Here is a 25,394-nt window from a genome sequence, read left to right as displayed (position 1 = left end):
GCATTGGAGGGGACCCTCAAAAGAAGTCTTTCCCCACTCAAAGGTGAAATTATGAGAACTGGGAGGGGGAATGGGTTTGCAGTCTTATGAGAGGGAATGCAAAACTATGAGTTTTATAAAAAAAAACACCACTTTTTAAAAAACTATCGGTAATACGAGATGCTGTCCAAATTGGCTGATTAATTGGAAAGTGGAAAATCCTAATATGGTTGCTAAGAATAGAATTTGTGTTGTGGAGGAAGTTTCTTTTGAGATGTTTACAGCTATAGAACAGACCGCAAAATTGAGACCCTTACTGTAGGGAACTTCCTACCCCAGCAGGACAAAATGAATTAACTGGTCTGTTCCAGCTCTTGTTTCAGTGTTTCTGTTAAAACTGTTTTTATACAAAGTTCAGCTGGCAGTCATTGATACTTTTTGTAAGCTTGTAAAAGGCCAGTGTATCCCTACAAGAACCAAGAATGCTTATATTTAAAATAGGTAATACACCTTAAAGCATCTTTTGGAAGCCTGTTATTTTGTCTCTAGTGAGCAGTTCAATATTTTCAAGTCAACATGCTCCACATATAATAAGCTGATTTCCCTTCTTTTTCTTGGGCAAAGCTTGTTAGGGTTCTCCGGAGAGCTAGTGAAAATTGAATAGTCCAGTGGTGTCTACTCTTGCTGCAGAGAAAAGGAAATGAGAATTTCTACACTATCAGATTTCTCTCAAGAAGAGGTCAGTTTGACAGAAATAGAATTAATAGCATCTTCTTCAAAACGATAGGGAATCAGTCCTTCCTTCCTTCTGCATGTTTGCAGTTTCCTTTTTGTCTTTTTTTAATGAAATCCCTGTTCCTAAAGAATGTTAATGGGTGAAAAATGTTCTTTGTACAGTTATTACTCCAACTTGTATAGAAAAATACCTGCATCTTAGTATATCAGGTTTTGGATTTGCTATTACAAAGTTAGATCATTGTTACAGCTGCATGGATGCAGACTCCCAACAGATCACAGCAGGCAATTTACCACAAGTACAATCTAAGCCCTTTTATTCACTATGTGGAGTATTGGAGGTGTGAAATAAAATTTAGTCAAGGAGAGGCATAAGGGGGAAATGTGCTAAATGTTTTCTCTGCCACTTTTAATCTCCCCCCCTCCCCCCTCCCAGTATAAACTCTGTACTGGGAGAAACCTGACAGCTCAAATTATTGTTTGAAAGAAAACTTGCCACTTAAAATATTAAATGTTTGTGAAGCAGGAGCTTGCAGAATGACCTGAAGAGGAAGAGGTGGCCTAGTTTGTCTATCACGAGTATACTAGAGGGTTCCATGCTCCTCCCCATCTGTTGTCCTCACGTCCATACATTCCCTCCTCTTTTCAATGGTTAACAATAATTGATTACCTCAGCTCAGACATTATGCTAAACCACAGAAAATGGTGGCCAGAGATGGGAATGGGGAGGAGCACATGAACCTTGGGGGGTGAGGGAAGAGTATGCATGCAAGCCTAGTGGTGCTCCTGCTTGGTTAACATGACCAATATTATTAACAGAATGGGAGGGGTTGTTGTTTTCATTTTCACGTTCTTTAATTTTATTACAAAGGCTACATTCTCCATGGGAAGGAAATTCAAATTATTCCAAATATATGGGTTCCACAATATGCTCTTGAGAATGTGTTGCCGGCCAGTAACATCTCATATCAAAGAATATTTTGTGAACCGCCCAGAGAGCTTCGGCTATTGGGGGGTATAAAAATGTAATAAATAAATAAATAAATATGAAAACTTGTTATATCTTTTGTGATTCTTCTGAGGAATTGGGGTGAATTAAATTAGCTGGTCTTGTGAGGCGTAGCCATTTGAAATGGAGTGTGTACAACTGCAGCTGTGTGTATGATGGAACTACCAAATCACAATTTTAAAATAAAAATAAATAAATTAGTACTGTAGCTGTGTTGTCTTACAATAACTAATACACAGAGGTCCTTCTATAGGCTAATGAGGCACATTATTGGAAAAATATAAAGCTAAGTTTCCCACATCATGACTGCTCAGAAATAAGTATTTTACTTCTGATTGACATTTTGTAACAATGGAAATATCCTAAACAATATTACCAGAACAAAAATAATGGACGTTTTACAATCTTTCAGGCACAAGTTAGGTCTGGCAGAATTCTCGGCAAAAGTAAATTCTGGAATATTAATGGGTGGGGGATGGGAAAGGGGCAGTTCGGTGGAGGAAATGCTTAGCTTTTTGGTCCCCTTCACTCACACATGAAGAGGCATATCGTACATACAATGAGGCTGTAGGACCATGTGGCTATCCTGCCCCTGAGGTTGCAATGCACTGCTGGCCCCAACCTTCAATATCAATGTATTAGATGTTGACCTTTACAACAGACAACCTACACATGTGAACTTTCCCCACATCATGAACCCCGATCTTGTAGGATTCCAGAATGCATTGGGGGCTGGGCCATCACTCCAGTACCATTTTACATGAGATTCCTTTCCGCATGTTGTATGCATGAAGGGGGCTATGGCCTTCTTGGGTTCTGATTCAGCTCTGTGTAGTCTAAACAGAGTTTGTGAAAACAGAGTAGCTGAACTTACTTGTAAAGCACTCCCTTGTAAAGCCTATCTGTTTATATAATGAAATCAAGGAGCAAAGGGTCTGCTGTAGTACTTTACTGATAGGATTCCGTTGGTATTCCCTTTCAAGAAGAAGGCTGAATTTAATAAACTTTTAGACTGGCTCATTTTTTTCTCATGGCAGGGCTGCCTTTGCCTTAATGCATTGCTGTAGATAATTTGGGGTTATTTTGTTTATGTAATGTTAGGGCTCCTCTTTTAAGCAGCTGGCTGGAAACCGAGATGAAGGCTGCCTTAATTCACTTTTAATAAAAGATCAATGGGTTTATTGTGGAAAAATAGAACACAGATGTATGCTTTACCTGATAAAAGAATTAAATGTGTGTTTAACCTTTTCTGTTTGTTCTATGCTACTGGTACTTGACCTTCTTTGTTTTTTTGAAACTATTATCTTTCCTTGGAGCTTTTACTTTTCATACTGGGCTTAGTTTGTGAAAACAAACTCTGCTGATGCACCTTCATCTCAAATACTCACCAAATCCCTTAGATTTTCCAAAATATTTAAAAAGTAAATCTTTCATTAAAACCTTTGGCCTTGCCTTGGAACAGAAGTCCAGAGATACTTTTGATTGGTTTTAGCACAGAAAGTGGAACTCAAAGCAAGGCAGAGTGAGAATACTTCAATTAGAGAACCTTAAGGCAGAACTGTCAAACATTCCTCCAGAAGTTTCCAATTAAAAATCCAGCCATGCTTTACATTGGTCTGAATGAATGTCATATGTATCGATTTTTCTTTCAGTGTATTTTTTGTAAGAGTGAACTAGTGACAAGTGAGATTGCTTGAATTTCTTTTTGGCAGGAGGAGAAGAAATGGAAACAAGTGAGAGAAGAAATGGCCACTTATCTGGCCTTGGCTATAATATAACTCCCGTACAAATCTACAATGGACTAGTGTCATGGTTAGTGTTTGTGGTTTGTGTACACATTGGGTACTGTGCAATCCAAACTACAGATCCTTCCAGGGTTTCCATCCAGAATGTATTCTGGCCTTCAGATAGACTTTCCTACTTTTTCCTCTCATACTGATGAAATGCTGAAACAAGAAATAGTTGTGCAAATACTTAGGATACTTAAGAGAACTCTTTAGGAGGGAGCTACTTTATGGTGGCATATTCCATGAATAGTGGGAGTCACATTGTGCCAAATAAGCATGTAGTTGTGTTACTGTTTGGAAGTAGTATTTGGAACTATGATGTTCTGTTTTCATTCTTCTTTTCATTATGGGGGAAACCCGGGCCATGTTAGGACTTAACACATGTAGAGGTCCTCCTACAGCCAAGTACAGGACTGAGATTTTTGTGCATCACAGTGATCTCCTTAAGTTGGGAAAACGGGGTGGGACTCTAACATAAGTAGGATTTTTCTGACAGTAATCACATACCTGAAGTTGTTGTGAAACTAGACCCTGGTTCACACAACACAGCAACTCACCATGGCTAATTTACCAAGGTGGGCTGTTGTGTCATGCTGAGTGCCCATGAACACCATTTTTGCAAGACACCCAGAGGCATCTGACTTGCTGTCGCTTGTCATGTTGTGTGAATGCAGGGGCTGTTTGAGGGTAAGGCAATCCTCATATAACCCATGGTGGGCTGTTGTGACATATGAACAGGCCCCCTGAGCAGGGAGTTCTTCTTTAGGCTCTCATAAAATGAAGAAAGTATGGATGGGTAGACCATGTTTTAGGAGCATTCCATTGTCACGTATGGGACATTTATACTCAAGTTCAGGACAAAGAATCTTTTGCATATACTACTAATGTTTAAAGTGAAACAATTTATTTTGTAGCATATGAATACAATGGTCATTACTAGCAAAACAGGGTTAGTAACTTTAAATTCAGGAAGAAACAATTATCTTAGATACTATTAATACTGTTTCATGTATGGGACACAAGAATTTCCATCTTCGTGCACATGGTTATCTTCAATTAAATATTTCTGTGAACTGTGAACTTGAAACTAATTCAACTTTTTTCTGACAATTCCTGAGATATCACCTCAAATTTATATCTATGTTAGACTAATTTTTTTCATTTTAGCTCAGTCAAAAAAATGTTTTTTTGATGTCACGTATGGGACATTCGCTGTCACGTATGGGACACTGTCTGCACTACAATATAAAAAAACTCACTTAGGACTACTAAATATGAATTATTAATTGATTTAAGACACTAGCATCAACAAATAATGTAGTTAGAGCATTTAAGCATTGATATTTGAAAAGTTCCTTTACATTAGAATAATTCTGAAAATTTATACATGGTGCAGTGACGAGAGTTCAAAGCCACAGTTGGTGGGTCCTTAAAGGAGTATGTAATACAATCAGGAGTGTGGGCCACTTATAATGATGTTTGTTGGCCGGAACCATTACACTCACTTTAACTCCATCCATGCCACAGACTTCCATAACACTGCCTGGGTAGGTCACCTTATTATAACTAAAGAAGCACCAAGCACCTATATTGAGTTTCACATTTGAAGTAAGCCTAGTAACAGGAACAGATTCTTCACTCTCCAGGTCATGGTGTTTGAAAGAAATTAGACTGTTTGGTTTAGCCTGCACAATATGATATGATGCTATCCCAGGCACAGTGATAGTTCCTTCCCAAGGCTTGTCTTTCTCTACTTGGGAATGTATTTCACTCTGTGAAATGTACAGAGTGCATGTTGAGGGAGCAAGTTCATTTGCTAACTGTGCAAACTCCACTGCATTCTGTACGACACTGACATTGCCTTGGCTCATGGTCTTTTGTCGTACAAGCCTTTTCACATTGCCTCCCACACCATCAAATATTCGTTTGTCATGTGAGGTGGCAAAATATTTCCAACTGAACTTTCTTTGGTATTTTTTTGCTAGAAGCTTCAGCACGTGCACCATGTATTTGTTCTTGAACTCGGATGCAGGTCCATCGCTCCAAATGATGTCCTGAGTAACACCAGTTTCTTCACTCATTATCTCATAGAGTTTCATCAGCATTACATACACAGTGTGTTTGTCCTTCTGTGTTATATCTGAGCACAAGAGGAAGGTTCTACAAGATCCATTTAATAAGACAGCTGCAGTGAAAAGTGTTACACTTGCTCGAGACCAAAGGGCACTCTGAATCTCGTTCCGATACTCACAGCTATAAGACATAGCAAAATCAATTTGCAGCACTCTTACATTTTCCAGTTTTTGATCACTTAAGAAAGCATTTGCTTTTATTCTTTTTATGTGAACATGACCCAGAAAGTTTTCATAATTTGAAACAATATCTTTGTGTAATTCACCAGCACAACCATCTTTCATGCTTAACACTAGTCTTCCATCAGCATCCTTTTCCCACTGCTTCCATGTGACATGCTTTGCTGGCAATTCAGGAAATGGAATATTTTTTCCACTGGAACATTTTTCATATGTATTTAGGTTTTTTTCTTGCGTGCTCTCTGCAACCTCTTTTGAACTCTTTCATACTTCTTTCTCTGCAACTTCTCTCTGCTACTCATAGACATATTTTTCTTTCTTCTCGGTTCTTTTAACCATTCATTCTCCTTTTTTTTTTGAAATTCTGGATCCTCTATCTTCTTCTTTAGTCTCATTTTCTTCATTCTTTCAGCACTGGTGCTCTTTGTATTTTCAGTTGACACATTCATTGTGCATTATCTGCATAATAAGTGTCACGTATGGGACAATAAATAAAGGGACGTATAAACTGTTTAAAATACAAAATTAACATTAAGAAAGTATTTCATTGTGGACAACATTATCTTTGTTTTAAATCTGCTTTACTACATTTTAAATGCTACAAATAACATATATAACCTAAAAAGTGCACTTTTTCATGTCACGTATGGGACAGCAAAACTATATGCATAATTAGCTATATATCTGCTAATAAACACACAGTTTCTAATATTTTAACATGTAGGCCGCTACTTTAGGACCTTACCTTTGCTATCAGAATGAAAACAACACTTAATTCACTGTACAATACAATGCTAACACTTAATCAGATGTAACCTCATTTAGCATGTGACTGATCTTGACAATGGTAGCCATTTCGAAAACCAGGTTGTGCAATAATAATAGCAAAAAATATATATTTCATCATCAAAATACCCTCTTTCCATTATATATAACTAATACAATACAAAATATTAACTAATTTTTCATTTTGAAATTTCATGTGTTTTGTCCCTGTTTCTGTGGAATGCTCCTTTAGCATTATGAGGTGGAGCCATAGTAAGTCCCCCCCACCCCTCTATTATGCCCATGAGAAGAAGATTGAAAGATTTTGCTTTTGTCTTTGACAACTGCAGTTCATTGGGACATCCAAATCCATTGCAATGTCCAACTCATGAAGTTGGCTGGTTTCAACAAGCCATCACAGATCGTCTGGTTTTGGACGTCATAGTAGACAACATTAATCAGAAACAGAAACAAAAGTTTCCAAATTCCTCATGACCATTTAGAGAGAGATGAGTGTTTGTTGTAACTCATCCTCATAACTCATAGTAGTGCTGTTAGCAGACACAGCCAATATGTAAATTCACCATTGGTGACTTGAATCCAGCTTAAAACAAATTTGTATGCAATATACAAAATGGAATGTTGGTGATGGGATAAAAGAGTAATAATATTTTATTTATTTATTTACAATATTTATGTACCACTCAATTATCTAACACAGTTTTCAGAGCGGTGAACATAGATATAAACAGTCAAAGAAAGAAGATTAATTTATCCCTGAGTATTCTGTTTGATGAAATAATGAACTGTCAAAGATTAGTATGTAAGACATTCTGTGTATGGTAATAGAAGAAGGGTTTTTTTCATGTACATGCTGATGACTCAAATACATATGTTAGATTATTGTTTAATATGTATTTACATTTGTGTGAAAATATAAAGCTTGATGTAGCGAAAGTTAAATGAAAACTGATAGAAAATAAACTAGATTTGTCCTTAATACAGATTTTTGTTATTAAATGTACCTGTCTTAATCCAGGTGTTAGGCATAATAAGGAAAGGAATCGAAAATAAAACTACCAAGATCATACTCCCCTTAGAATATAAGTGGTGACCACACTTAGAATACGCTGTACAGTTGTGGTCACCACACCTAAAAAAGGACATTGTAGAGCTGGAAAAAGTACAGAAAAGGGCAACTAAAATGATCAAAGAGCTGGACAACTCCCCTATAAGGAAAGGTTAGAACATCTATTGTTGAGTTTAGAAAAAAGATGAGCAACATGAGACATGATAGAGGTGTACAAATAATGCATGGTGTGGAGAAAGTGGTTCTCCCTCTCTCATAGTACTAGAACCCGGGTCATCTCATGAAACATATTGATGGGAGCTTCATGACAGATAAAAGGAAGTACTTCTTCACATAGAATTCACTACCACAAGATGTTGTGATGGCCATCAATTTGGTTGGCTTTAAAGAGGGGTTAGTCAAATTCGTGGAGGATAAGGCTATCAATCGCTACTAGTCGTGATGGCTATTTACTACCTCTAGTATCAGAGGCGGTAAGCCTATGTACAACAGTTGCTGGGGAACATGGTATTGCACTCATGTCCTATTTGTAGGTTTTCTGTGGGAAACTGGTTGGCCACTGTATAAACAAAATGCTGGACTAGATGGACCTTAGGTCAGATCTAGGATCGATCTTATGTTCTTATGAGTATGAAGTACAGGGCTGCATGTGCAGTAATGCATGTATTTTTGCCATTGTTAGCTGTGGCCAGTTTTTCTTCAAAAAGCAACCTTTCACTGGACAGATGAACAGGACATCATATAGAAATATGTTCCGCAGTCAAATTGTCTTCTCTGGATTTGGGTGGCTGACCTGAATGTAGTAAAAAATAAGGGCTATTTCACATTTTCTTGTACAGAGAATCATGATTTGGGTACTTAACACTAAAAGTGATGAGTTGTGTGTGGTGAACCTATGACCTGAAACAATCTTGCAGCCTTTGTGCTAAACAGTGTATTTGTATGTGGAGGTAATCTCATATAGCAAAGTTTTAGTATGTCAAGAAGCTTGAAGAAGAGATTAAGTTTTACTTTGGGGAACAATGTTCATATATCAGTGGGGGTACCAGTTTCATTGACTCTGCAAATAATCCTCTAAATGTGATCAGGAAGTAGAGTTTCACCCTAACATTAAACAGTATTATGTACTTGATGGCTATTTTCTTGAGATGTAAGTGTCCTAGCATCTCTCAACATTTCTAAGTTTTTAGAAAAAACTTTTATTTCTATTCTTAACTCCTTTCAGCTCAAAACTTCGCTTTTATGATTAAGCCAGGTGAAATAAAATGATATGTTTGTTTCTTCTCAATTGCATTAAATTTAACAGCAAGTAAGGCTGTTCTGTTTGAAAGATTTTTGAGCTATTTGCTTAAGAGAAAAAGCTGTGCAGTGTGTGTGTGAATGCTTGTACCAATTCAGCAAAATAGGAAAATATCAGTGATCAAGGAAATTAGTGATAAAACTATAAAGCTTTTTTTTAAGGAGGGGGAAGAGAGACACCAACAGAAAAGTCATATGTATATTTCAGAGAAATTGTGTGTCTGCCATCGTGTGTGGCTGGATTATTTTGTTTAGGATTTTCTAATCCTGTTGATGTAGAGCAAAAAACATTTGGAGTTGTTTGGTTTTGATTTTTAACAATTGGCATGCTATTTCTTTCTCCACTTTTTCTAGGGCCAGTATAGACCTTCTGAGCTGCTCTGTCCAGAGACATATGCTTGGGTACCCATTGAGCAGTGCCTGCCTTCTCTTGAGCATTCAAAATATTCTCGCTTCAATCAGGATTTAAAAGCAGGTAGGTATATAACTTTCATTTGTTGGCTCCTTCTAGTATGATGTAGGTGGAGTCTGTTTCATTACAAATAGTGTTTAAGTACCCAATCTATTTCTAACTCATCCTACAGACTCAATGTCCAGTTCATAGATTCACCAGAGACCAGTGTTAAAGTGGTGATAGCCCCTCCCTTCCCCCCTCCTCCACACATGCACACAGATAATCTCCCATATGAACTGATCCCTCCATGCAAATGGACTTTGGAGTAATTTTTATCTCCCAAATCATACAACCAATCATCTTCACAATGTGGCATTGCTGTGGAGGGGTGGGCACCTTGGGAGTTTCTGTGTGGATGCAGGAGAAGAAGCCTGTACCACTCTGCCACTGCACTATTTCAGCATCTATCCCTGAGGACTATATGAACCAAGCCACAATCTTAAAATATCAAACAATAGCAATGCCATATGAAAAAGCCATACTTGTACCATATAAGGTTTTGTTTTTAAATTTGAGATCATTCTAGCCACTGTTCTTTGGACAAAACATTAATTTCTGTGTGTAAACACAGTACTGACAGTACTGATTTCTAGATTATTTTGGTGTGAAAGTAAATGGTTCCTCATGCAAACGATAAGATGCTTGTTTGACCCTGAAGAATTTCTCCATAAAAATATGAATTTGCTGAGCTTCCAGAGTCAATCAAAGAACTGTATATCATGAAATTTATCTTGAGTAGCACCAGTGTTCATGAGGTGTATTACTTTGGTTGACTTGTAAAATCTGAATCTATTCTTAAATGAAAATAATGGCAGCACAGTATTATAGAACTTGAGGGGACATTATAGGAAGTGTAAAAGGCATCATAATTTGAAAAAGGAATGAATGGGTTGAAAGTAAGAAATTGTTGAAACTTGCCCTTGCTTATCAAAAAGAAATAAATTGTGCTGCTTTTAATAAATGGTCTAGAGAACACTGCCAGAATGAGTAAGCTAGTGCCCAAGATGGCAGCTCTATAATCTTGGAAAGAGGCAACAGTAGCCTAAAGAAATGAAATCTCATAAGTATACGTAGTTGAAATGATAAACTATAAAAATCTGCATTTCCATCCATACTGAATACATCAGCCCAGACACAATCTGAATTCAGTCTTGTATCCTGTGGTTTAAGGAAATTAAAACATAGCTACATGCTGAAGCCCTGCTGTGAGCTGTAGTCATTTGAGGTTTGTGTTGCTGCTGGCTTTAAGGAAGCAATGCTCCATTCCAGGGCCAGTTTCCTGCAGAACACCTCCTTACAGTTGTCAGTAAAATAAGTCCTTTAATTAAAATACAGTGAGTATAAACACCGGGTTAGACAGACAATGGTATGTTCTGTTTCACATGAAATGGTTATCCATAACAAGGCCTGTAGGTATCATACTGCAATAGTTCATAATTTATCATGATAGACCTCTCAGTTTATGAAGTATTCACCAGAGTTGAGCAGATAAGAGGATAGAATTTTATTTTTCTCTCATTTATACCTGTGAAATACCACTACAACTCTCTAGCTTGTCTTAAATTTTTTACAGCAAGAAAATGTTTCAAAAATAATGACTTTTTTCATCACATTAGCAGAGGTGGGTTGGATAGAGGAGCTACTTATTCTATTGGCTTGAATTTATTTTATTTAAATTTTTTTTGGTCTTCTTCATCTTTCCTCATTAGAAGTGATACTTTTAAGATGAGTTCTTCAGGCTACCCCATAAGCCATCCCTCCAGAATGGTGCGGTGGTGTGTGTGTTTCATTATAGCTGCAACTGATGAACATTCTTTTCCTGTAATGGATTTAAACTGTACAATCAGTTTTCCATTCTCAGTGTTTAAAAAAACGTAATTTAAACAGCCAGCTAAAGAATTCTAAAAACCAAGCAACCAGTAAAGGAGGGGAAATAGTTTTTCAGAATTGAGAGTAATGAAATCACTCTAGTATAACTGGTGTACACTGCAATCATAATTACCTCTATTTCTAATTCAAGTCTTACCTTGCTCATGCAGATATAATCAAAATAGCAGGACCCACACAGTGGAGATATCAGCTGACTTGAGGGTTAACCTAAGGTTTTTTGGAGTACAAAAATGTCTTTAGGAGGCAAAATCTTAAGGCAGGTTTAGACAACTTCTTGGGCACTAGGGTCATTCTCTGCCCCAAATCCTCCCTCCCTCCCTCTCTCTCTCTCTCTTCCCCATCCCACCCCAACCCCCCAGCAGTAAAAATACATCATCATCATCACATTCTGTAAGTCACATCAGTCACCGGCATCACATCAAGAAACTATACAGAAAACCTTCAGAAACTGGGCCTATCAAAATACATCCATACCAACATTCAGAAAGCAATCATAATTAAAACATGCTCAATTGTCAAGAAATTACTGAATCTGTAAAAGACAGCATGACTTGGGAAAGCCCGTCATGTCCATTTAGAAAAAACACTACGAGCGAGAAAGAGATAATAGGTAAATAACAATTGGATGGCCTTTCATGATACCCCAAATTAGCTGCCAGAGGTGGCCACACCTCACTCTGCCTAATGGTGGGGCCAACCTAGTGGTATTCGGAAACAGGGGTTTCAAATTTTTCTGTGTCATGTGGACAGGCTATCAGCTATCCTTCCTATACCAGTTTCAGTAACCTCAGGCTTGCAGCAGTTGATCCCTACTGATAATAATTTCTTGTAATAGTATAGAGAGCTTGGCAAACAAAGTCCTTTAAGATAGATTAATCTGTTCCTTTTAAGGCTAAGGTGAAGGAGCCTAACCTCTAATCTGTAACTCTAGGAGTAAAGTGTAAAACAGTTATTTTTAGGAAAAGGACCATTGGCTGTGCTTTCAGTGAGCTCAATAAGATCATGGCAGAGCTGGAAAGCCTGAGTTCTTCTTACGATGACTTTCAGGAAACTGAAATAAAATACTGTGGATTCCCTTCTTGTTGTCCGTCTTACTTTTGCTAAAAGCAAGCAATAGGGATTCCTTCCCAAAGTATTTTTACTTCTAATGATTATTCACTACTGAATGTTAGGAGTGAAATTGAGGAAGAATTTTGCAGCAGTGTACTGATCATTAAAACATCAACATCAAAAACCTAAATGCTAACAATAAAACCATAAAGAGATCAAGAGCCAAGCAGCATTAAAAAAAATCCACAAAAGCACAGTAAAACAAAATTGCCTTCCTAAGGTCATGAACAATGTAGATGCATGAACAGGCCATGGAAGGGCTTTCCAGATCTCTGGAGCTGGGACAGAAAAGGCCTTGGTGCTTGAGAAAGCCAGGCTGGTTTCTCCATAAGTTGAAACTTGAAGTAAGGCCTTGTTAGCTGATCTTAAATTTTGCAGAGGTTTAAATGGCAAAGGTGTTCCCTGAGAAATTAGAGGTAGTATGCCATTGAATGCCAGTTACTGGAGAGCATCAGTGGGGAAAATGGCTATCACCTTACAGCCCTGTTTGTTGGCTACCTGGAGGCATCTAACTGGTTACTGTGGGTACTAGGATGCTCAGCTAGATGGACCCCATTGGTCTGATCCCAGAGATCTTTTATATTCTGATGTTCTTGAACTTTTAAATTCACATTAGATCCTGTAGGAGGAGAGATGCATTGCAATCTCAACGATCTGTAAAAAGCCCAGGAAACCTCATTCATATCTTCAAGATGAAAAAGAATTACTGCACAGTGATATGTACTCCTTTGAAGATTGTGTAGCTATTACACAATCTATTGCCATAATTCTCAAATGTTGAAACAAGTCAATAAGATCCAGTGACTAAACTATTCTGTGGTTTTGTAGAAAACCAGAGAAGCCCCAATTTTATGATTTTCTACATTTTATCCCCACTACCATAAAACAATCAATGTCATTTGGGAATTGAGAGAAGGAATATGTAGCTATGGGTGAGTATGTGTACTCAAATACAAACTATAAAAATAGTTTAAAATATAAACCAAAGATACATGCCTATACCTGTTCGTCAGGAAAAGTCCATGTATTTTAATGGGGCTGGATTGTATTTAAGAATACATTGGTTTTCAGTAGGACACTTGTAGATTTATTTCTGATAGACAATTTCAGTGTGTATTGCTTGTTTCCTTTTTATGGGTGTATATAGGAAGCAAAAATTGAATGCAAGAAATAAATGCTGTGAAACAGGCTTATGTCCTCATAGTTATCATGACTGAAGGTTCTTGCTCTACATGTTACGAAGAGGGAAACTGTGTTGATTATTCCCAGCAACTGCTTCACTTTGTACATTTTGGAACTTGCATCTGTTTTTAATTAACTTTATAAACACTTGAAGGCAATTGAAGTTCATAATCCAGCATGATCCTCGATCATAAAATATGTTTAAACAGTAGAGATAGTGCTAATGAGCTGAATCCAAACAAATTTGTCAACTCCACTTCAAGGATGTGAAGGAAAATGCTAATAGGTAGGTGAAATTTTGAGTCACTGACCTTGTTAAATAATTTTAGTTATGCCCTTAGCTATGGTAGACAGAAGAGAACATCATTATCTAAACAATGAATGTTTGTTCTTCAAGCACAGATATGTTAATGTTTGCAAATAACTGGTCCTCCTCCAAATAAAGTGTGTGTGTGTGTGTGTGTGCGTGTGCAAAAGTAAATATGTTAGTAGTAACTTCATAAGATTTCAAATTCCTGCTAGCTTCTCTTCTTAGATCTATTTTGAAAAAAAATATCACATGGAAACCAGTATCAGTGTAATGTGTTCAATGTGTACGCTTTCACAGGAATTGCTTCTAAAGCATTTCTTGGGAAACAAACTATGTGGAAAGGTCTAAAGATCACTTTAAAATTACAGAGTTGTACATTCCACCAGGATGAAAGATGACTGACTAACTGATTTCAACCTAATGCTTCTAATGTATGCCTGCACAGGGGTAATTCTAAGGCATTCTTATAGATACTTTGTGTTTTTTTGTGGGAAGGAGGTCCCTGTGGCTTCCTGTAGTTGGTTCAGCGCTGAGTTGACATGAATCTGGGAATCTGCTACCAGGAGGCCACACTCAAGAATGCAACGCATGTTTTTTTCATGTAAGGATGTACACCTAAAACAAAAGTGCACATACAATCATGCTGGGTTTGTTTGTTTGTTACCTGAGGAAGCACTGCCCTTAGCCATTCCTCAGGAATCAGTAGCCTTAGCCATATCTCTTTAAACACAACACTTGGCTGGCATTGGCCACATCCAGAATAAATTTGAATGAAAATGTATAACATCCAATTTCTGGAGCTAATGTGCTGTTTACTTCTTTACCTGCCTGGGTCCTGAATCAGAATAATTTGATTTGTGAATATAAATGTTCTGCTTTTTAAAACCTGCTCTTTGACTGATTCTATATTTTATCAGATTGAGCTTCCATCTTACATTTAATCATTCTTTCACAAACCTATGCATGGTGGAAAGACCTGTTGCTTATACTAGCAGTAAAAACTGGCCCCAGAACTTACAGCAAACCACTAAACACCAGTCAACACAACATAATTGAATACAGTGGCTTCCAGGGAGTGCCAGAAGCAACATTGCTGCTTTTAAAATTTTGCAACGGGAATGGGGAAAAGGAGAGTGATTTTGTCTTATTGGCCATGAAATTGAACATGAGAGAAAGAAAATTATTGGATTATGCCTAGAAATAACTTAAGCAATCGAGAATTAATTTCTGCACCTCTAAAGAAAGGAAAGCAAGACAGGATGAAACTTAATTGTTTGCACAGGACAAGGTGCAAAATACTAAATTTTAACATGTTTTAAGAGGACTTTAACTTTTAGGCTGCAGTCTTTTTCAGCTGCTGTACTAAGGCAGTGATGCATAGGGCTGGACCATAAGCATTATGGAGTCAGCATGTGATAAAACAGCTTGTCCCTTGGCACTGGTAGCAGGCTAGCCATGCTGGTGGTAGAAGGGTATTCATCAGCACTTTTGTGCTATTGGGGTGGTACAGTTGTGTGTTTTTATGAGGTTACTTAACATTATTTTGCCATAGGCAGAGAACTGTGTTCCAATTTGTGTTTAAGTTTGGGAACGGCAAATTTGGTAAGTTCATATTGAAACACAAACCAAATTAATGTCTTTTCCATTCCTTATCTTTTTTCTCTATTGACATAGAAGTGGAAGTTATGCTACTCTCTGTGCGTCCTTCACGCTAATAATAGGGCTTACCCAATCCAATAAGCAGTGCTTGGGGTGACAGAATTCCAGAGGTCCAAGTCTAAGAGAATACACGAGGAGAAACACAATCCTATCCTTGTCCAGTTACTTGGGGTAACTTGTTCTGAGATGGAGAGGCAAGTGTCTCTGTTTCCTTTATTGTGGTACATTTCCCCAAATAGGATGGAGTCAAAGTTTCTTTCCTCAGCCAATGTATACAAAATGGAGGGTGGTGGTGGTGGAAATCATAGTCTAGGGTAATAATAATAATAATAATAATAATAATAATAATAATAATAATAATAATAATTTATTTCTTACCCACCTCTCCACTTCAGCCAGGTAAAGGAAAACAAGTCAAATGAGTTTCATCCAGATTTAGTCATGTGAAACTGGACTGGTGGAAGTGGATTTCCCCGCCTACTTAAGGGTTAAATTAATAAAGTGAACACTTTTCTCCTCTGGTTGACTCTTGGCATTAAAACAATAGCCAGCTTCAAACTGACTTAAATTGCATGTGCTATTGTGGTTGGTGACAGAGGTCCTTACTTGCTCTTTGTAAAAACTTGATGATATATCTGAGATTACTTTTGTTGTTGTTTGTTCATTCAGTCGTTTCCGACTCTTCGTGACTTCATGGACCAGCCCACGCCAGAGCTTTCTGTCGGCTGTCGCCACCCCTAGCTCCCCCAAGGTCAAGTCTGTCACCTCCAGAATATCATCCATCCATCTTGCCCTTGGTCGGCCCCTCTTCCTTTTGCCTTCCACTTTCCCTAGCATCAGCCTGGAACTCCCTGGCTTTCTCCATTATCCAGCGGATATTGGCAATTTGGTCTCTAGTTCCTCTGCCTTTTCTAAACCCAGCTTGTACATCTGGCAATTCTCCCCATACCACCAAGAACTTGGCATAGTCAAAGGCTTTAGAATAGTCGATAAAACAGAAATAGATGTTTTTCTGGAACTCCCTGGCTTTCTCCATTATCCAGCGGATATTGGCAATTTGGTCTCTCGTTCCTCTGCCTTTTCTAAACCCAGCTTGTACATCTGGCAATTCTCGCTCCATGAATTCCTGGAGTCTACCTTGCAGGATCTTGAGCATTACCTTGCTGGCATGTGAAATAAGTGCCACTGTCCGATAGTTTGAACATTCTTTAGTGTTTCCCTTTTTTGGTATGGGGATATAAGTTGATTTTTTTCAGTCTGATGGCCATTCTTGTGTTTTCCAGATTTGCTGGCATATGGCATGCATCACCTTGACAGCATCATCTTGCAATATTTTAAACAGTTCAGCTGGGATACCGTCGTCTCCTGCTGCCTTGTTATTAGCAATGCTTCTTAAGGCCCATTCGACCTCACTCTTCAGGATGTCTGGCTCTAACTCACTGACCACAACGTCTGAGCTATCCCCGATATTATTATCCTTCCTATACAGATCTTCCGTATATTCTTGCAACCTTTTCTTGATCTCTTCTGTTTCTGTTAGGTCCTTGCCATCTTTGTTTTTGATCATACCCATTTTTGCCTGGAATTTACCTCCAATGTTTCTAATTTTCTGGAAGAGGTCTCTTGTCCTTCCTATTCTATTGTCTTCTTTCACTTCCGCACATTGCTTGTTTAAAAATAATTCCTTATCTCTTCTGGCTAACCTCTGGAATTTTGCATTTAATTGGGCATATCTCCCCCTATCACTGTTGCCTTTTGCTTTCCTTCTTTCTTGGGCTACTTCCAGTGTCTCAGCAGACAGCCATCTTGCCTTCTTGGTTTTCTTTTTCTTTGGGATTTTTTTGTTGCCACCTCTTGGACAATGTTGCGAACTTCTGTCCATAGTTCTTCCGGGACCCTATCTACTAAATCTAGTCCCTTAAATCTGTTCTTCACTTCCACTGCATATTCATTAGGAATATTAGTGAGCTCATATCTAACTGATCTGTGGGTCTTCCCTATTCTCTTTAGTTTGATTCTAAATTGTGCAATAAGAAGTTCGTGCTCTGAACTACAGTCAGCTCCAGGTCTTGTTTTTACTGTCTGTATAGATGTCCGCCACCTTTGGCTGCAAAGGATGTAGTCAATCTGATTTCGGTGTCGGCCATCTGGTGAAGTCCATGTATAAAGCCGTCTTTTTGGTTGTTGGAAGAGAGTGTTTGTTATGCACAATGAGTTGTCCTGGCAGAATTCTATCAGCCTATGTCCCGCTTCATTTTGTTCTCCTAGACCATGCTTACCTGTAATTCCAGATGTCATTTGACTGCCCACCTTAGTGTTCCAGTCTCCTGTAACGAAAATAACATCTCTTTTTGGTGTATTAAACCACACTGAAAAGGCTCTGTTTGACAGACAGCATAAATCATGCTTGAAAATCAGTTTTTTATAGCAGGTTTCTGATCATACAGTTTATTCCTAAATTTACATTTATATGGAAAACTATTGCATAAGTCTTAAGAAGTCTGGACTTCTTAAAAGTAATCTAATCTATTACTTTTTAAAGTACTGAACTTCAAAGTTGCATACTTTAACTTTCTTTGTGTCTTACATATCTTTGAACTTATGCATATCTGTGTATCTTACATATCTTTGAACTTATTTTCAAAATCAATGTGACCTTTACATTCTCTGGTGTTGATTATTGTTATGGTTCAAATAGAACGTCAACTTATAATTTTTCATACCAAATGACCACCAATGTCTTATATATTTGGAGAATTACTGTTATTATGGCTTCTGTCTTTTCTTCTGCAAAATAAGAAACATGGCCTGTAACACTGAAATGGCTGCATTTCTCACATTGCACTGGAAGATTATATCACAATGTCTCTTAGTATGGTCAACTGTAGAGAAAGGAGGATATGATGCATAGTAGATTTCTCTGTGTGGTGGGATAGGAAGAACACACACAGAAAGAGAACACACAGCTAATACGTCAGGCTTGTGAATAAAATATCACCATTGGTTACTAGAAATTGCCCAGAGGTTCTTAGAGAGCCCCAAATAGCCTTTAAAATCAATTTCCTTGCCCTGACCTGAAGTTGAGTCATGGAGGAAGGGTGCAGTGAACTCTAATTAACTTGTTGCATTTATTGCAGGTGTCTTAACAAGGAAATAGCCTGGCAATGGCTTTTGTATGGCGTTTGTGTACCGTTAGTAAAAATAGGCACTTTGCTAACACTCAGAGGATATTTATTACTTCACGTTTTCTTGGGTTGAGCTCTGGCAGTAAAGAGTAGTCCTGGCTGGAGTTCCAGCAAACACAGGCTCCAATTTAAGTGGGAGGGAGGGTAGAGATGCTCACCTGCGAAACCCTGCACCATTTTGTTGTAAAGAGGTTCTGGTTTCAAGGGAAATATTTTTTGTTTTGTCTTTGATTAGTTATATTCTGTGAAGGGGAACCAGCCAAAGTCTGTATGATAGTGTGACTATGATTTTCTATATGTGCTTTCATGATTCTTTGAAGTTACATCAAGGTGGTATAAAAAAAAACCCCAAACCCAAAATATTGTCTTTTTGGATTTTCTGCTCTTTAAAAAGAAACAAAAAACTGTAATCCCAGGATAGCTGTGTATTCTAAAGTCTGAATTTAGTTCATTATTAGAAAGTATGTTTTTACATTAAAACATGCATTGATCACTTTAGTAGACTAGTAGTTTTTTCTGAAGTTATTTGCAAAGTTGATAGAGTTGGGTTCACAGGAACAACTGATAATTCTGTAAACCATTACTTTACAAAAATGTATAACTGTGTTACACACACACATACACACACTTGCACTTGCTGGGAAAGCACACACCCCTAATGTTTTTAACAGGGGAACATTTTTTGGCCCAAGGGCCAAATTAACTCTAGAGAAGTATGTTGAGGCCTGCATGCCAGCAGTGCGTGGGGTCACAGCGACAAGTGATCTGCATTTCCCATGTGTTTGTCCCCCCATTCACTCACATTCGTGTGTGCGTTCATACACATGGACAAAGTGCATTCTGAATTTTTAGTGTCATTTTTTTATTCTCTAAACCCATCCTGTTCGCTTGACTGGAGCTTTGGCACCTCGGACTGTTGCTTATATTTATATACTGTCTTGCTCATATATGAATTCTGGCATTCTGCCATGACATAACGATGGAACCTTTTCCTTAGAGATTGCACCTGTCCCCAACCAAACCCAGTTCCTTAGGGACTAGAAAACAATTGTCCTGCAGTAGAGTCAATTCATATCGATATTGAACTGGGCATTCCATCTTTGCTTTCTTCTGATGTGTTTGATTGGAGAGGGGAGAATCTTTTACTTTTTATACTTAGAGATGTATCCAGAACCCAGCTAGAGACAAATCTGTGACTTGGGTATCTAAGTGAAAAGCCTGTGGTTAGTTAATTTGCAAACTATAGCTAAGAAGGTTCTAATTAGCTAAGAAGGTTTTGATTCCAGCACAGGTATGAATTATCCTATCTCTGATGAGAGGAAAATGTATGCATAGTTTCATGTTCAATCAGAGGCACAAAATCGAAGTAAAATAACTTTGATGTACAGCAGCATCTAGTACAGCAAATAAAACATTAATCCAGGAATGTATTGTAGAAAAGAATGTTCTTCCAGTATCAGGTTTCAATGTTCAATAAAAAGAATGAAAATGAAAAGTAATGAGCAGCCATGAAATAAGGTCTGTGTGTGGGTGTTTGTTTAAAGATAAGAACTGGCGCCAGAACTGTTCAGGTTGCAACTAATATTTTGCCTAAAGGTGTTGTAAATATAAGTCTTCCGCTTCCTTTTAAGAAACTAAACTCATTTTATGATTATATCCCATCTTGGAGTTGAACTTGAAAACATCTTTTGCAAAATTTCCCTAAAGAATGGAAATGGTACAAATGAATGGTAGAGCTGGTAAAAGAAAAAACACAATCCTGATAGAACACTGGAGGAAAAATTGGCTACATTTCAAAAGGCTAATAGGTTTCAAAAACAGTAAACAAGCCGAATCCAAGTTCTGTGACTTGGTTGTATGTAAAAAGACTGCCAGTGACTGTTAATGGAGAAATAAATTTCAGCATACTATGCACCACTTTTGTTGTTGTTTATACGTTCAGTCGCTTCCGACTCTTCGTGACTTCATGGACCAGCCCACACCAGAGCTTTCTGTCGGCTGTCGCCACCCCTAGCTCCCCCAAGGTCAAGTCTGTCACCTCCAGAATATCATCCATCCATCTTGCCCTTGGTCGGCCCCTCTTCCTTTTGCCTTCTACTTTCCCTAGCATCAGCCTCTTCTCCAGGGTATCCTGTCTTCTCATTATGTGGCCAAAGTACTTCAGTTTTGCCTTTAATACCATTCCCTCAAGTGAGCAGTCTGGCTTTATTTCCTGGAGTATGGACTGGTTTGATCTTCTTGCAGTCCAAGGCACTCTCAGAATTTTCCTCCAACACCACAGTTCAAAAGCATCTATCTTCCTTTGCTCAGCTTTCCTTATGGTCCAGCTCTCGCAGCCATAGGTTACTACGGGGAATACCATTGCTTTAACTATGCGGACCTTTGTTGTCAGTGTGGTGTCTCTGCTCTTAACTATTTTATCAAGATTTGTCATTGCTCTCCTCCCAAGAAGTAAACGTCTTCTGATTTCCTGGCTGCAGTCAGCGTCTGCAGTAATCTTTGCACCCAGAAATACAAAGTCTGTCACTGCCTCCACGTTTTCTCCCTCCATTTGCCAGTTATCAATCAAGCTGGTTGCCATAATCTTGGTGGGTTTTTTTAGGTTTAACTGCAACCCAGTTTTTGCACTTTCTTCTTTCACCTTTGTCATAAGGCTCCTCAGCTCCTCCTCACTTTCAGCCATCAAAGTGGTGTCATCTGCATATCTGAGATTGTTAATGTTTCTTCCTGCGATTTTAACTTCAGCCTTGGATTCGTCAAGCCCAGCACGTCGCATGATGTGTTCTGCATACAAGCTAAATTGGTAAGGTGAGAGTATAGAACCCTGCTGTACTCCTTTCCCAATCTTAAACCAGTCCGTTGTTCCGTGGTCTGTTCTTACCTTTGCTACTTGTTCATTATACAGATTCCTCAAGAGGCAGACAAGATGATATGCTTTAGCATAGTCAGTAAAACAGAAATAGATGTTTTTCTGGAACTCCCTGGCTTTCTCCATTATCTAGCGGATATTGGCAATTTGGTCTCTAGTTCCTCTGCCTTTTCTAAACCCAGCTTGTACATCTGGCAATTCTCGCTCCATGAATTGCTGGAGTCTACCTTGCAGGATCTTGAGCATTACCTTGCTGGCATGTGAAATAAGTGCCACTGTCTGATAGTTTGAACATTCTTTAGTGTTTCCCTTTTTTGGTATTGGGATATAAGTTGATTTTTTCCAGTCTCATGGCCATTCTTGTGTTTTCCAAATTTGCTGGCATATGGCATGCATTACCTTGACAGCATCATCTTGCAATATTTTAGACAGTTCAGCTGGGATACCGTCGTCTCCTGCTGCCTTGTTATTAGCAATGCTTCTTAAGGCCCATTCAACCTCACTCTTCAGGATGTCTGGCTCTAACTCACTGACCACACCGTCTGAGCTATCCCCGATATTATTATCCTTCCTATACAGATCTTCCATATATTCTTGCCACCTTTTCTTGATCTCTTCTGTTTCTGTTAGGTCTGTTAGATTTCGGTGTCGGCCATCTGGTGAAGTCCATGTATAAAGCTGTCTTCGGTTGTTGGAAGAGAGTGTTTGTTATGCACAGTGAGATGTCCTGGCAAAATTCTATCAGCCTATGTCCCGCTTCATTTTGTTCTCCTAGACCATGCTTACCTGTAATTCCAGATGTCATTTGACTACCCACCTTGGCGTTCCAGTCTCCTGTTTTAACATACATATCTAGACAAAATTAATAAATCTCAGTCAATCTGTTTTTATAGATATCTGCACTGAAACAGTTTGGAAATGTTCACAAATGGAAAGGATTTTCAAGTATTTGTAACATTCTACATTACAAATAAAGGTTTGGGAAGATAGCAGCATCTTTTTGAGTCTGAGCTCTTCATACTGACAGATGCAGTTTTTGTTTTGTTTTTTTATCACACAGCCGTTTTCCCATTGCCAGAAAATGACTGCACTTGCCTGACAGTGTTCAATAAATTATCACGTGTTTGGCTTATTCCTCCTTCCTGATAAGTCTGCTTTGTATAAAAACATGCCTTTACTAACAGGGTCTCACAGATTCATGCTTTGCAATTTTGCATGTACTCGTAATAAATAAATAAATAAATAAATATGGGTACTGCCTTCTAATGTAGTTGTGGAATGACCCTAACAATCCTGGTTAGTAGAACTGCTAATTCATAGTTGTGCAAGAACTTGCTCCCACTGGTGCAAAAAAAACAAAAAACAGGGGGAGCACAGTGATAATATAGCATTCTGCTCTAGGTGTTTAGGTATCAGCCTATCCTGAGTCCAAGGTGGAATCAAGATTTTTAACTCTCTCCTAAGCTAGGCCTTAGATCTGGCTCTCATGCATGTACTTTCTCCCCTAATGGCCACACAAGTTACTGGATCTGTATGTTGATGTTAGGAAGCAGCTGCTGCCAAGATGACATTAAAAGGCAGAGCATTTTGAGTTTTCTTGGCTCATTCTAAGTCAAGATAAAATCAAAGATGGCTCCCCAAAAATAAATAAAGAAGCCCTAAAATTTTTGTGAACCGCCCAGAGAGCTTCGGCTATTGGGCGGTATAAAAATGTAATAAATAAATAAATAAATAAATAAATAAAATCAGGATGGTTTTTGAAACATTGCCCAAACGCAACACTAGAAATATCACTTTATTCAGCAATAATGGAGAGTGACTTCAAATAAAAGTGTATGACACTGGTGTGAGTTTTCAGCCAATGTTTAAGATAATACCAGCTTCAAATGTTAGGTTTTAATGTGTCGTGGAAACTGCATGTAGACACCACTCTAGGTGAGCTTATTTTTCAGTCATTATTAATGGATTTATAGTAGACATTTTTGCGACTCTGGGTTTCTTTCCTGTGCACCCTAAGCTGACAGTAATAAATCTTTTCTATTGTAGTTTTGAAAGAATTCTCAAAAAACATGTAGCATTGCAATAGGAATTCATTCTTCCCTGAACCATTTCAACCAGATGGCTGATTACAAACAAAAAAAGTTTCTGAATGACTTCCCTAGGAAAACAGATTTTATTTCCAAACTGCCCAGAGAGCCTTGGCTGTTGGGCAATATAAATGCGAAATAACTACATAAATAATAAATAAACAACAAAATATGTTTCCTGTTCTTTTGGCCACTTGGGTTAATGTCTTTTTCCATTTACAGATGATGAAGGGTATGTGAAGGAACTAGATCGAGTTTGGATCCTCCACAAGAGAACAGCCATGCGTTACAGTGTGTATAAGAGAAGACGGAAGGGACCAAGTGATGAAGAAAGTGTTCGCCAATATGCAACTTTGGTGGGGCAGGCATGTTCAGAGCGGATGTTGCTTTTTAGAAGTTGAAGTGTTCATTCTGTGGGTGTTCTTTGGAACAATATCTTATTGCACTACTGCTGGATTGTGTAGCCCTGCAGTTTGACATTGACATCCTGTTGGAAGTAGAGGCACATTAAGTACTTCTTTATGCTTATAGGAAATGAATGCTTTGCCATATCTTTAAAGGAAATACCATTTTTGACAATTTATGTCAATATAATGATCTTTTGTTTTATTTCATAATCCTAATTCCCTCCTTGCTTTCTGAGAAATGTGCATGGTGTGAAGTGCATAAGTGATGGGAACATTTTTTTTCTGTTTGGTTGTGTAGATACCTATTAGGGAGAAGATTTAAAGTCATTTGGGTGCTGAAATGTATGAAAGCTGTCATTAAATGTATGTAATTCCACAAATTTAATATCTTCTTTCACTGTTATAGGAGAATTAAATGTGCAGTTGCATGTTAATATTATTCCAGAACCCAGTTAAACTAGGGTGCTTGGAGTTAAGAATGTGTTTGTTCTATTCCATTCAATGGCAAAAACCAAATTCTTTTGTATTGTGGATCTGGCTTATAGAATCTATGCTATATGACATACCATAAAGCCATCTAATAATCTATGCACTGTACATTTTAGACATTCACTGCAAAAAGAATTATGTTTGCTTTAAATACTGTTTATACCTGTCTCAAAATACTAAGGAACTTGGAGATTTGAATTGATTTTTGTAATTCAGTTGGTACTTGGGGAAATATTAGAATTGAAGTCAAGGATAGGTTTATGGTTAATTTACCAAAGAGATTACTTTAAATAAGACAGCAGGATACATCTTGATGTACATCCCAGTTTTGATTGTTGTTTTGTAGTCTTAATGTCTATTTGTGTTCATTGCAAAAATTGTGGAATTTTCCAGCAAAAAACCCAATAAACAGTTTGACATTGAGGGATGCTATTTAAAACACACAGACACACAGACACACACAAAACACAAATCTATCAATAGAATGGATTTTACCTACTACTGCTATTTTAGCTGGATATCCAAAACTCATGTTAGCCTTCTGAATTTCATTAAAATGTTTAACTAAATTATTATCTCTCTCTTCTTGCTCATGGCAGTTTTTCTAGACAGACATGACAGGCTTTTACTGATTCAGGAATTACCTGACTATTGAACCTGTTTTAAGTATGACTGCTTTCTGGATGTTGGTGTAGATGTATTTTGGTAGGCCCAGTTTCTGGAGGTTTTCTGTATACTTTTTTGATGTGATGCCAGTGACTGATGTGAGTAATGGA

At 37.9% G+C, this 25,394-nt stretch overlaps 1 protein-coding gene across 4 annotated transcripts in view; it reads left to right on the top strand.

Moving 5' to 3' along the window:
* Positions 1-25,041, top strand: part of ATE1 (arginyltransferase 1) — an 86,995-nt gene extending 61,954 nt beyond the window's left edge. For 3 of the 4 annotated variants that reach the window (XM_063132759.1, XM_063132757.1, XM_063132758.1), the window contains exons 11-12: positions 9,331-9,451; positions 23,945-25,041. In XM_063132759.1, the coding sequence (XP_062988829.1) occupies positions 9,331-9,451; positions 23,945-24,123 (300 nt within the window). In that variant the 3' untranslated portion in view covers positions 24,124-25,041. Of the gene's footprint in view, positions 1-603; positions 711-9,330; positions 9,452-23,944 lie in introns of those variants that run through there. The other variant, XM_063132760.1, reaches the window with a different exon arrangement.
* Positions 25,042-25,394: the final 353 nt, after the last annotated feature.

The sequence above is a fragment of the Elgaria multicarinata genome, chromosome 8, assembly GCF_023053635.1.
Source record: "Elgaria multicarinata webbii isolate HBS135686 ecotype San Diego chromosome 8, rElgMul1.1.pri, whole genome shotgun sequence".
Taxonomy (NCBI): Eukaryota; Metazoa; Chordata; class Lepidosauria; order Squamata; family Anguidae; genus Elgaria; species Elgaria multicarinata.
Note: the sequence above shows the minus strand (reverse complement) of the source record. Positions and strands in the feature narration are given on the sequence as shown.